The 13,812-nt window shown below is 37.2% G+C and overlaps 1 protein-coding gene across 7 annotated transcripts in view; it reads left to right on the plus strand.

The window, feature by feature from the left end:
- The window catches only part of LOC128701274 (uncharacterized), a 109,109-nt gene extending 98,689 nt beyond the window's left edge, over positions 1–10,420 (plus strand). For all 7 annotated transcript variants that reach the window (XM_053794954.2, XM_053794963.2, XM_053794940.2 and 4 more), the window contains exons 14-18: positions 1,274–1,361; positions 6,750–6,887; positions 7,323–7,480; positions 7,816–8,008; positions 10,121–10,420. In XM_053794954.2, coding sequence (XP_053650929.2) covers positions 1,274–1,361; positions 6,750–6,887; positions 7,323–7,480; positions 7,816–8,008; positions 10,121–10,260 — 717 coding nt within the window. In that variant the 3' untranslated portion in view covers positions 10,261–10,420. The remainder of the gene's footprint in view (positions 1–1,273; positions 1,362–6,749; positions 6,888–7,322; positions 7,481–7,815; positions 8,009–10,120) is intronic.
- The last annotated feature ends 3,392 nt before the right edge of the window (positions 10,421–13,812 follow it).

The following is a 13,812-nucleotide window of genomic DNA, read 5'->3' on the forward strand; positions in this document are numbered from 1 at the left end:
AGTGTGACCAAAGTGTAAATAGGAGTAGCAAGATATCCCTGTTATCTAGCGTGTTTATGAGACAGAAAAAGACACCAGCAATCCTACCATCATGTAAAACAGTTACATGTTTCTGTCTCACAGTCATCTGGCAGGACGGTAGTACTTCCCTGGATGGTTGCTGTCTACCAACCTACTACCTATATATATATATTATATATATATATATATATATATATATATATATATATATATATATATATATATATATATATATATATATAATATATATATAATATATATAATATTTATATATATATATTATATATATATATATTATATATATTATATATATATATATATATATATATATATATATATATATATATATATATATATATATATATATATATATATATATATATATATATATATATATATATATATCTGGAAGGAAGATACCAGAGTATAGTAGCACCAGTTACATTATCACATGAAATATTATTGTTTTTACGAATAGAAAGGTTCATCTCAGTCATTCATTTAATAACCAACAGCTTGGTAAAATTCAGTGTAACTTAGTGACTGGGACGACAAGCTGATAACCAGGTATAAAGACGTAATACAGGATAAAGTATTTATTTTATATAACGTGTCGCTCAAGGGTGAATTTTACAATATGTCTAGTTTTTAAACTTAAATATCAGCCTTGAGCGAAACATCGTGTAAAATCAAGGCTTTCTTGGCATTACTTCCCTTTATACCCAATAATGAAATATTTATTTTATCGTGAGTAACTTTTATTTCTTTACCATAAGTCTTGGTGCTCTGATAATACAATAAAGTTACGAAAGTTCGCTTTCTCAAATCTTGCTTCTTTAATTATTACCCAGACGGTTTTATAATAAACGCTGAATGGAACGTATCTGTTATCCCGATGCATGAGATGTGACATGGTTAGATAAGGAATTACGTTGCCTAACATATCAAATTTTGTTGAAACTGCATGTAAATAAGCGCATCTTTCCCTATTTGACTTAGATAGTTTATCGCCTATGCGTTTAATGCTTCCTCACACTTTTGACAAGACAGCTATTAAATAATAATGATGTGTGTTTCCTTATGTGGTCAGCCTACCGTGGTGGGTCATCCTGCCGTGGTGGGTCAGCCTGTCATGATGGGTCAGCCTGCTATAGTGGGAAATGCAATTGTGGTAGAACAAAACAAAAATGTACTGTATTCATTGCATACAAAAGTTTTCAGACATTTAATACACACGTTACGTGTTTGACAGGTGGTACTGTGGAATGTCGGCAACAGTTTACCTAGTCCTGAAGAGGAATTCCTGGATAATATAAGGCAATTCAGATTACGTTTCCCAGGTATGGTAGTGAAAAACTTTTTGTATTTCTTAGGTAGTGTAATAATGTAAATATTTTATGAGAAGTAAATTTATCGTTAAGTGTCCCCTCAAAGGAGGTTCCTCGAAGGTGGTGAGGGGCTCTTGATCTAGGGAATTGGATCTGTGCTCCAGTTCCCTGAATTGAGCCTGAATACATTGTTTCCCTCCCCCCACATGCGCTTTATAATCCTACGGGTTTAGCGTTCCCCATGATTATAATAATTATAATAATATCGTTAAGTGTAAACAGAATAGCTGTATATAAAAATGCCTTAAGTGGTAGATATGTCTTGGGAAAGGAATGGTTAAATTTACGTTTTTCTTGCTTCTTTGACAGTATTATACTTTTTCTCTTCCTTCCCTAAGAACCCCAAAGTATGATCAAAAGTACCCGAAGGTATAATTTGTAATTGATACTTTGTTTTCTCGGGGAGTTTATCATTCCTTGACATTTTTTCAAGAATTCACATTCATGTGCATGATTTGGCTAATAATAATACTGTAATGATAAAAACAAAAAATCAACACTAATATACCCTGGAATATCAAATGGAACATTTTTATCTGTTCCATTATTCTTGTTGTTAGGTAAGACACATATGCAACAGTTAGACAACTTTATTCCGATAAAGTTGTCTAACTGTTGCATATGTGTCTTACCTAACAACCTGTCGGTATTGTATACCATTTTGATGTTCATCTCCATTATTCTTAAACTGTTGAAAATAAATTTGTACAACTATATGCTTATCAGTATAGACAGTAGACCTATAAAATAAAAGTATGACCTTGATCTCCAAGAACAAGTCGCAATTACTGAATCAGTTTCAATATCGTAAATATGGAATTAAATTTTATTTTATTTGAAACGCTAAACCCACAGGAACCATACAGCGACTGAGAAATTAGACCCAAAGAAGGGGAGGATAAATTCAATTCCTCGGATCACGGGCAAAAAAAAAAATGCAAAGAAGGCAGTTTGTAGAACAAGTTTTCATGGGACATCGTTTAACTTTGTGCACAGTAAAACGTCCCAAAAGAAGTTTTGCAATACGCTGTTTCATCCACCCTTTTGTTATCTTGTCCCCTTATCCCACCCAGAAAAAAACTTCCATTAACTTCTCGACTAATTATTCACGTGTCATTACTACTGAACTACCCTTCAAGGCCTTGATGCTGGTAAGACTCTTGATTTAAAGAATTAAAAGTATCCTTTCCGTAGATCAAATCTGATTCTCCCCAACCTTCTCACTCCACAGGCACGTATGACTGTACGGATTTGATGCTTCCCCATGAGTATATTAAATAATGTTACTGAGCTACCAGGTATCATTTTTAATTATGTGACAACTTTATTATGCTCTCATTAATGAAGCTTCTTGCTGATCCTTCGAAACTAAGGCGACCAAAAGGACCAAAAAGTTGATACATGAATGAAAACCAAAGATTACAATTTTTTTTTTCAACACGTCGGCCGTCTCCCACCGAAGCAGGGTGACCCAAAAAGAAAAAAACTTTCATCATTCAACACTTTCACCACTACTCATACATAATCACTGTCTTTGTAGAGGCGCTCAGATACGACAGTTTAGACATCCCTCCAAGCTGCCAATATACAAAGTCCGGCTAACCGGTTTCCCCTGCATCCCTTCACAAAATATTACCCTGCTCACGCTCCAACAGATCGTCAGGTCCCAAAAACCATTCATCTCCATTCACTCCTATCTAACACGCTCACGCACGCTTGCTGGAAGTCCAAGCCCCTCGCCCACAAAACCTCCTTTAACCCCTCCCTCCAACCATTCTGGGAACGACCCCTACCCCGCCTTCCTTCTCCAACAGATTTATACACTCTGCAAGTCATTCTACTTTGTTCCATTCTCTCTAAATGACAAAACCACCTCAACTCATATAAGAGTGTTAGTACCACTATACTCTCGTACATTCCATTCTTTGCTTCCATGGATAACGTTCTTTGTCTCCAGAGATACCTCAGTGCACCACTCTCCTTTTTTTCTTCATCAATTCTATGGTTTACCTCATCCTTTATAAACCCATCCACTAACAAGTCAGCTCCCAAATAGCTGAAAACATTCACTTTTTCCATACTCCCTCCCTCCAATGTGATATCCAATTTTTCTTTGTAAATCATTTTATGCCCTCATCACCTTACTCTTTCTATATTCACTTTCAACTTTCTACTTTTACACACCCTCCTAAACTCGTCAACTGACCTTTGTAATTTTTCTTTAGAATCCTCCAGAAGCACAGTATCATCAGCAAAAAATAACTGTGTCAGCTCCCATTTTGTATTTGATTCCCCATAATTTAATCCCACCCCTCTCCCCAACACCCTAGCATTTACTTCTTTTAAAACCCCATCTGTAAATATGTTAAACAACCATGGTGACATTACACATCCCTGTCTAAGACCTACTTTTACTGAGAAGTAATCTCCCTCTCTCCTACACACCCTAACCTGAGCCCCACTATCCTCATAAAAACTCTATACAGCATTTAGTACCTTACTACCTATACCATACACATGCAACATCTGCCACATTGTTCCCCTATCCACTCTATCATATGCCTTTTCTAAATCCATAAATGCAATGAAAACTTACCTATCATGATCTAAATACTGTTCACGTACATGCTTCAATGTAAACACCTTATCTACACATCCCCTGCCCATTCTAAAGCCTCCCTGCTAATCAACAATCCTGCTCTCTGTTTTACCTCTAATTCTTTCAATAATAACCCTTCTATACACTTTATCTGGTACACTCAGTAGACTAATTCCCCTATAATTTTTACAATCTCTTTTCTCCCCTTCCCTTTATATAAAAGAATTATACACGCTCTCTGCCAATCCCTAGGTACTTTCCTCTCATTCATACATTTATTAAACAAAAATACCAACCACTCCAACACTATATCTCCTCTGCTTCTAACATTTCTATCATGATCCCATCAGTTCCAGCTGTTTTACCCCCTTTTATTTTACGTAATGCCTCACACACCTCCCCCACGCTCACATCCTGCTCTTCTTCAGTTCTAAAAGATGTTATACCTCCCTGGCCAATGCATGACATTACTGCCTCCCTTTCTTCATCGACATTTAAAAGTTCCTAAAAATATTCCTGCCATCTACCCAAAACCTCCATCTCCCCATCTGCTAACTCTCCTACTCTGTTTTTAACTGACAAATCCATTCGTTCCCTAGGCTTTCTTAACTTGTTTATTTCACTCCAAAATTTATTGTTATTCTCAGCAAAATTTCTTGACAGTGCCTTTCCCACTCTATCATTTGCTCTCCTTTCGCACTCTCTCATTACTTTCTTCACCTTACTTTAACTCTCCATATACTCTGCCCTTCTTATATCACTTCTGCTTTGTAAAAACCTCTCATAAGCTACCTTTTTCTTTTTTATCGCACCCTTTACCTCATCATTCCACCAATCACTCCTCTTTCCTTCTGCACCCACCCTCCTATAGTTACAAACTCCACAAGCCCCACATTCTAATACTGCATACTTAAAACTATCCTTCTTCAAACCTCCTCCCGCTACCCATACTTGCACTAACCCACCTTTCTGCCAGTAGTTGCTTATGTATCACCCTAACTTCCTCCTCCCTTAGTTTATAAACTTTCACCTCTCTCTTACTTAATGCTGCCATTTTCCTTTTGTCCCGTCTACCTTTTACTCTAACTGTACCTACAACTAGATAATGACCCGATATATCTGTTGCCTCTCTTTAAACATGTACATCCTGGAGTCTAACCATCAATCTTTTATCCACCAATACATAATCTAACAAACTACTTTCATTATGTGCTATATCATATCTTGTATGCTTATTTACCCTCTTTTTCATAATTATGTATTACTTATTACCAAACCTCTTTCTACATATACTCAATTAAAGGCTCCCCATTTTCATTTCCCCTTGGCACTCCAAATTTACCTACTACTTCGTCTACACCATTTTTACCCACTGTAGCATTGAGATCCCCAACCACAAGTACTTTCTCACTTGGTTCAAAACTCCCCACGCATTCACTCAACATTTCCCAAAATCTCTCTCTCCTCTACACTTCTCTCTTTTCCAGGTGGATAAACACTTACTATAACCCACTTTTCACATCCAGCCCTTATTTTACTCCACATAATCCTTGAATTTATACACTTATATTCCTTCTTTTCCTGCCATAACTTTTCCTTTAACATTATTGCTACTCCTTCCTCAGCTCTAACTCTGTTAGAAACCCCTGAGGTAATCCCATTTATTTCTCCTCACTGACACTATCCTACCCCCTTCAGTTTTGTTTCACTTAGAGCCAGGACATCCAGTTTCTTTTCATTCATAACATCCACAGTCATCTTTATCATTCGTGCTTCAGCCACGCACATTCAAAAATCTCACTTTGACAGTTTTCTTCTTTTTCTTTTTAGTAGGCTATACTGGAAAAAGAGTTACTAGCCCACTGCTTCTGGCATTTTAGTTGACTTTTACAACACGCATGGCTTTGCGAGGAAAGATTCTTATTCCACTTCCCCATGGATATGAAAGGAAAAGTAATATGAACAAGAACTATTAAGATAAAATCAAAGGAAACTCAGATGAGTGTGTATACATAAACGTGTACATGCAAGTGTAGTGAGACGTAAGTGTAAGTAAAAGTAGCAAGACGTACCTGAAATCTTGCATGTTTATGAGATAGAAAAAAAGACACCAACAATCCTATCAACATGTAAAACAAATACAGGCTTCCGTTTTACACTCACTTGGCAGTACGGTAGTACCTACCTCCGTGGGCGGTTGCTGTCTACCAACCTACTACTGTTAAAAATGTTTGACCTGGTGACCATCAGGGCCCCAGTGCTGGATCTCACAGTGTGGCTGTCATAATTCTTATCGCTGTTTTGTGTCCTGTATAACATTTTGGAAGCTACAAGGCTTTTCAGTGAAATTTCACACCAGTATTATCGTAATATGGAAAAAAAACCAGGCAGAACTTTTTTCGCCTTTATCTTGTATTTATAATCGTTTCATTGTGGTATAGTATGTTATTGGTTATTTTTTTATGGATATAGAACCGCCTAACCTAGTAAAAGAAATTTTCTGTAAACCGTATATGGTTATTTTGGTTAAGAGGATGAGCAGCATACGGCAAGCACCTACCTCAGGAGATTATCCAGTAACCTCACTAACAATTGTTAAGACTTTTTATTAAGGAGTATGTATTCATATCGTGAATTCTGTATCAAAACAGGTTTAGCATTATTTATTGAAATTGTATGGACATTTTAATCTTATTCAAATACTGGTTGTAATAGTCATTTCAACTCTGTTTAATTTACAGATGTTTATTTCCTTCTTGTGGGTAAGAGCAAGACTTCCTTTACTGAAATGATGTTGGACCCAGATACTGACTTTATCTCTAATAACGTACAAGATATGGAAGTATTTGCCACGACATTAGCTAATCGGATCTGTAAAAGTAAGAAATTTTCTTTTACTACAGTATATTCTCTACATAATAAATAACTCTTAATCTGCGTCACTCCTGTCCTGACATCAAAGCTAAGAATTTCACACTAAGTTCAGTTTACAGTCTGTGTGATTTCTGATATACAGAATATATTTATGTATGCGGGACATACGTAGTATGTGTATAAAAAATTAATTTAACAGTATTCTACAACATCATTCGGCGGTCGAAATTCCTTTTTTGAATTTTCAGATATCTGAATTCTTGTGCGTATATAGTTAAAACAAATTATTTTCCTGCATTTAGCATAAATTTTGCACTTACTTTTTTGCCAAATAAACTACAAAAACATTAATATTTATCTATTTAGTTTCTGTATTTTCATGAATATGTAAGGACTTAGACCTATACTTATCACTATTATCATTTTTCCTCAATTTGCAGTCCCCTCTATGTTTGTGTACCCGGCGTGCGACACCCAATTCTACACCAATTACCACGAACAGAGCCACGTTTACACTGGCTATGTATCACCCAATTTCACAACATACATCAAGATTGCCCCACAGAATTTCAAATTCTCAGGAGACCTCAAACTAATGGTCAGTTGAATAAAGATCCCTATATAAATAAACTTTATTAGCAATTATGAAAAGTAATAATACTAGTAATGTTGTAAAGTAAAATCATAATGACAGGCGCTAACGCTCTTAGCAGTTACAGTAGTGTAGTATACATATTTTGCTCAAGCAAATCTTTTGTAGTTTAATTAATCTATCACGATTATTAAAACTCGTTCAAGATATTAACTGAATATATTTTAGTACAGTTTATTATAAAAAGCTTATTCATATAGCATTGTATTCTGTTAGCTTTATCTTCACTTCGTTTATGATTAATTCATCCAAAGACTTATCTTGTGTGTTTGGACCTGCAGATAAATAATCAAGAGATCAGTATCTGCGCCAGCAGAGAGAGTGTGAATGTAATTAGTACTGCTGATGACTACACATGCCAAGAAGGAAGCTCCGACTTAGAATGGCAGGAACTGTGTGGACGATATGTGGAATATTGTAACCCAATCTACTTATCTGTAACTGGCAAACCAAGTATTGGAAATTTGTGCCAAGGTAAGCTGATTAATGGTCCCAGAGGTAATTAGTGAAGTATCTGAATAATGATTAATTTTTATGCTTTGATCTGATAGTCATTAATGTTCATGGTTATCACAGAAAAACATAAAAGCATATTCAGTCCTAGTATACAAACACCCAAGGTAAGACCACCTGAAAAACACAGTTTGAAAAATAAAACAGAAGGCAGAAAAGTAGAGCTATAAAAATATATGGAAGCTGTCTCATAAAAGATTGAACACCTTTAAAAATTAAACACCATTGAAATAAGATTTATAATTATCAACTTTAAAAGCTACTCCCAAAAGCTGTTGAGGTTAAAAGCTACTCCCAAGAATTTTTGAGGTTGAAAGCTATTCCCAAGAGTTGTCGAGGTTGAAGGCTACTCCCAAGAGTTCCAGTAGTTAAAAAAAGCCATGCTGAATCATAAAAAAAACACGAAGCTAAAGGCATACCATTAAAATAATAAAAATCAGTGATACACCACAAGATCAGGGTGCCCATGAGCGAGACGTGCGTGTGTACAGTCCACAGTATATGGAGGATCATTTTATAGCGGTGATAACTAGTGTAAAGAGGAGGTTAACACCCAAATCCTATTATTATTATTTATAATTTATTATACTCATGGCTATATATCGTCAGGGTCATAGGGTGCATAGGGGCATTTTGCACCAGCGGCTAAAAGAGCAGTATGAAAGTCACTGTAGACAGCAATCAAGACGAATGTAGTGAGGATAATATGGCGTTCTGCAGTGCATACTGAAGATATAATGATAGCTGGATACTCCACCTCTGTGTTTCCACTCATAACATGAGCCGAATCATGTTTGAAACAATTAGTCGAAACCGTTACAGGATTATTATACGTATTAATGGAAGGTGCTAAACCCGTAATAGAGTAATTATTCAGTATTACATGGCAGAGGTGCAAAATGGGACAGGGAAAGGTGCAGATGTTGAGGGAAGAACATTTGTAGTTGTAAAATAAATTGGTGTAGATGAGCGTGTCTGTATTAAAATGGGATGATCAGAGAGCAAGGCAGACAAAGTAAGCATGCCAAGGTACTGCATAAGGTGAGGAAATGCACATGTGCAACAACTGGGTATGTTTACTTGACGGGAAGACAGTCTCTCATCCTTACAGAACTATAAACACAAGATAGTGGAAGATAAGGTAATCAGTCCCTTAGTCCCAGGTGTTGCATATGTATCTAATGCTTCATCTTGTTGGTATTGTATACCATTATATTAATGACGCTTTAAAAGGCGCCTGAAATGAAGTTGAAATGCTCTTTGGTAAACAGGACAATCGATCATATGTTATTAGACAGTCAGGTTAGCTTGACAATCCTTGCAGTGGCCTCAGGTACCTCCCCACGAGATGACCATGTGCGATTCGTGCGTGTCCAATGCAAAGTGAGGTCATTTTCCATCAGAGCTGTAGACGGCCAAAAGCCAATTGTGGTTTTATTCAATACAGTTTACGGGTTACTAATAAGAAAAACGATCTCAAAAAGGTTGACATAGGTTTGTTAAGTAGTCGGAAATTGGCAAATGCCCTGGAAGATTAAAAAGTCAGAAACTGCGGAACACGCTGAAACGTCTGCAAGTTTATTTCCCCAAACTCCTGCGTGACCAGGGGCTCAACAGAAGACAACCTTCAAGCGCATGTTAAAGTTTCAGCACAGTCAACCTTTAACGTAAACGATGATGGGATGCGAGTGCACTTTGAAATCCTGAAACTGCAAGAGTGACAGACACGGTAGTAATGTAAAGAATAACAAAAAAAGCATAGCATTCTGTACTGAAGAAAGTAGAATCTTGAAATAGTCTTGTGCCATGAAATCACTAAAAATAGAAGCAGCATTATGGCGAGGGGCGGCAAAAAAATAAAGGTTGTTAAGGATATGTATAGGTAAGGTAACCCTTATCCTATGGAAGACTAAGCGTTCATTCTTCACGGGCAGTGAAACCACAGCAGCATAGAAAAGGCTTTTCCTCTTGTCAAAGGTTAAATAATAGATTTAATAGAATATAGAAATTTATGAAGTATAAAAACTAAAATAGCAACTTTGTCTCTAATCTTTGGATTACTTTTTCCCTCAGATGAAAAGTGTGAATACCCAAATCAAGTTCAGTTCGAGATACGTCATGATGGTATGACGTGTGGGGCATGGCATGCTACACCATACTTTATGTTGTTGCTTTTACTGGGGACCATCATCGTATATTTCATGCCTACCTAACGCCTTCAAGAGTACTTCAAATTATGTTCACCTATTTCCAGTTCACTTTTTAAAGCCTTATACTGTGGCTTACCCATATTACCGGCCATACGTCGCATTATTTTTCGTAAATAAATGTGCCTAGAGTTATACTTATCGTCTTATGAACTCATACTACAAATGGTAGGTAAGAGCATAAGAAGAAAGGAGCACTGCCGGATACCTGCTAACCCATTCTCGAGATGGCCTGAAATCCCACCCTTCTCACTGCAGTAGGCCTGCTGGCCCATGCTAAGCAGGTCTTACACCCAATATAACCTTTCTATATCTAAATTTTCCAACTTTGAACCCATTGCTGCGAGTCCTGTCTTGGTTAAATATGTGTAGCACGTTATTTATATCCCTTATATTTATTCTTGGCTCTGTATAATCCTATGGGTTTGGTACTCCCCTCCCAAATATAATAATGTAGATTAGTGGAATAAATATACGAGCGGAAAGGGTTGGATCTAAGAAGAATCTTCTTGACATGGGCCAGTGAGCTTACTGCTGAGCTCACAGGATGTGAAAACACTGCTTTTATTGACTACTAATGCAGAAAACCCCAATTTACTCCTATTTGTGAGGCCTGAAAATATAACCCCCACGTTTTAAGGCAAGGGGTAAGCAAAAATCTGAATATTTGAGATAGTGTACGTCGTCATAAGTTTCTTTGTCCTACGTACGGGTTATTTGTGTATTTTTCCAGTCACGATGTTCTTTTTTATTCTTTATACCCCTGCATCTTATGACTTGGTACCACTCTTGGCCGGTAATATACGGTATATCTGGCAGGTTATTGACTTACCTTTAATTATTACTTAAAATTTTAAGGCCCTTGCCCTTCCCTTTTCTAAGGTAAGGTCATTTAAAATTTTATTCCATAAAAAAGTATTTATACTTAAAGACATCCAGTTACTATTATTATATTGACAAGACAGCGTTAAATCCCAGTGAGTCAGAGCACCAAGCTAGTTACTAGTTTGGCCATTAAAGCTTTTTCCAAATTTGTTGAACTACCTCATTGCTTTCAGCCCTAAATTCCGATTTATAACGCCACATTGAAAATTCCGATTATTAATTTTGTGACCACTACTTCCGTTAGTAATAATTTATATGTATCTTTTCTTGAGCTTTTATTTATATACACGAATTTGGCAGCTTGTGTAAATATGCATTGCAGCTTTTGGAAGTTTTTAATATTCAACCTTTGTGATTTTGCTTTATAAGTAAAATCATCAACATTAAATGTATGGAAGTGGTGTGGCGCAGTGCGTTTCACTATCAGTCATGTTAAGCATTGTTGGGTCAGTTCAGTAACTGGATGAGTAAACACGTGAATAGTGCTTCATCCTTGGTTAAGGCATCTTCAGCAACTCCAGGGCTTTTTCTTCCTACAGAGGACAGGAAGGTACTGTATTAAGGATTCAACAGCTGTTATTTGTATGTGATTGATGTAAATTTTATAATTATGAACAACTGATAGCGAAAGAATTGAGCTTTGATACTAGTTCTTGTATACAGGTTTTATACAATTATCAGTAAAATGTATGTATTTGGAGGCTTTCCTTTACCGGTTAGTCAAGGCTATATGCAATATTCCTTAAATACTTTTACGTTGCAATACTTTTTTTATTCTTCTCTTGCCAGTGACTTGATCCCCGGACCTGGGTGGCAAGAGCTGCGACTTTCACCACAAAGTTATAGCAACTGAGGGTTAAGTTGCAGACAAGAGAAGAAATGTTAACCTACCAATGACTTCACGAAGTCATTGTTTTGAGTCTTATCCCACTTAAAAGGGGTTGCCACTATTAATGAATTCATGGAGTAGCATTAAATACGGAGGAGCCATACAATGACGAAAGAATCATGCTTTATCCTAGGGACGGGTAGCTTCAATTCCTTGGAACAAGAGCCCCTCATTGGCCTTGATTCAATTTTAGGTACGCTCTTTCCCATGAATATAATAATTAAGCGTATGATTAAAGTGTCGAAAGTAAATGAGAAACTTACAATCTACTGTTTCTATATGCACCAAGAGATGTGCATCTCAATGCACCAAGTGTGTATGTTTACATACATCGAGAGGTGTGCATCTCCATATATACCGAGAAGTATCGATACACTACCTAGAAGCGTGTGTCTATACGATATATACCGAGAAGTGTGGAAACTCAGTGTATATGCACTAATAGGTGTGTGTATATACGCTGAGAGTTTTAACTTATTTTAGGGATTACAGCATCCTCGACTGTTGGTTGGTTGGTTTATTAGGTTTAAAACCTATCGATTACAAGAGGGTTACTAAGAATCCATGTCACTTGTACATCACCAGTCAAGGATACTTTAATCCTTATTTTTCTTTTTAACACGTCGGCCGTCTCCCACCGAGACAGGGTGGCCAAAAAAAAGAAACACTTTCACTTTACTGTAGGTGATCGACTTTAAACCAAATGTCCTTCAGTGGAGCTACCCTCTCCCTTCTCGGATCGAATGTGATTGACTCTCATTCCTGGTTCTACTGTACGCAACTGTTATGGGCTTATGAGCCCCATGAATTGTACGGAACCTAACACTATTATACGGTGGTAAAGAATGGTATTCTCATCAAGATGGCACACTATTAGTACCGAATATTCACATCGGTGTTATTTTCAAGTTCAATTTGTACCGTAGTTTTATACCTATCTTTCTTTAGACTTCTCGTGAAAACTTATCCTTTGTCGAGGTGAGTCTCGTTTCTCCTCTTCCTAGGATTGAGCCTGAATATTCCCCTAAGAAGATTTTTTGTTAAATCCAACTAATAGATGAATAGAAATCGCCCTCCAAAAGTGTTTTTGTGCTCCTCAGTAGTTTTGTGGTGGCTGTTATTCTACCGAAGGGTCGCTTGACGCGACCCTTCAGTGAGACAACAGGTGGCCATCTGGCAGGGCCTCTGATGGCGGAAATAGTACTGTGGATCTACGAGTAGCAAACGAATGTGTTTCCCGGCATTTATTCCGATTTCCCTGTTGCCATTATTAGCTGAAACTAGATTGCACAGTTGGTGCTATTGTCTAAACAGAGTTTTACCAGGCCTTGCTCATTCAGCTATGTAGGCACCATCCTGGCATTAGGTGTGAACTACTCTAGGGAGGCTCCTTGATGCTGGTGAGGGGCTCTTGATCCAGGAACGTAGACCTATATTTTCCTTCCTTTAACTGAACCTACGAGTTTAGCACTTCCTGATGAATGACACAATACCAGTCTTCTGTATCCCCAGTAACTGAGACACCCTCTATTGACCCCCAAGTAGACATGGACTCTCTTCAGAATTAGGAATCACGAACAATCACATTTCCTGAACTATGTACTGGTGTTTTTCGTATACCTTCTAACCCGCGCTTCACCTTCACCATGGAACCGGCTTACGTAGCCACGATTCACGATCATTCGCTCTCAGCTATCTGTCAAAAACATCAACGACGTTGACTCACTTTGCTCACAGTCTAGGAAACTCCACCCGTTGAGAGCTTTTGAGCCAAGGAATTGGAA

This window comes from Cherax quadricarinatus, chromosome 37 (assembly GCF_038502225.1).
Source record: "Cherax quadricarinatus isolate ZL_2023a chromosome 37, ASM3850222v1, whole genome shotgun sequence".
Taxonomy (NCBI): domain Eukaryota; kingdom Metazoa; phylum Arthropoda; class Malacostraca; order Decapoda; family Parastacidae; genus Cherax; species Cherax quadricarinatus.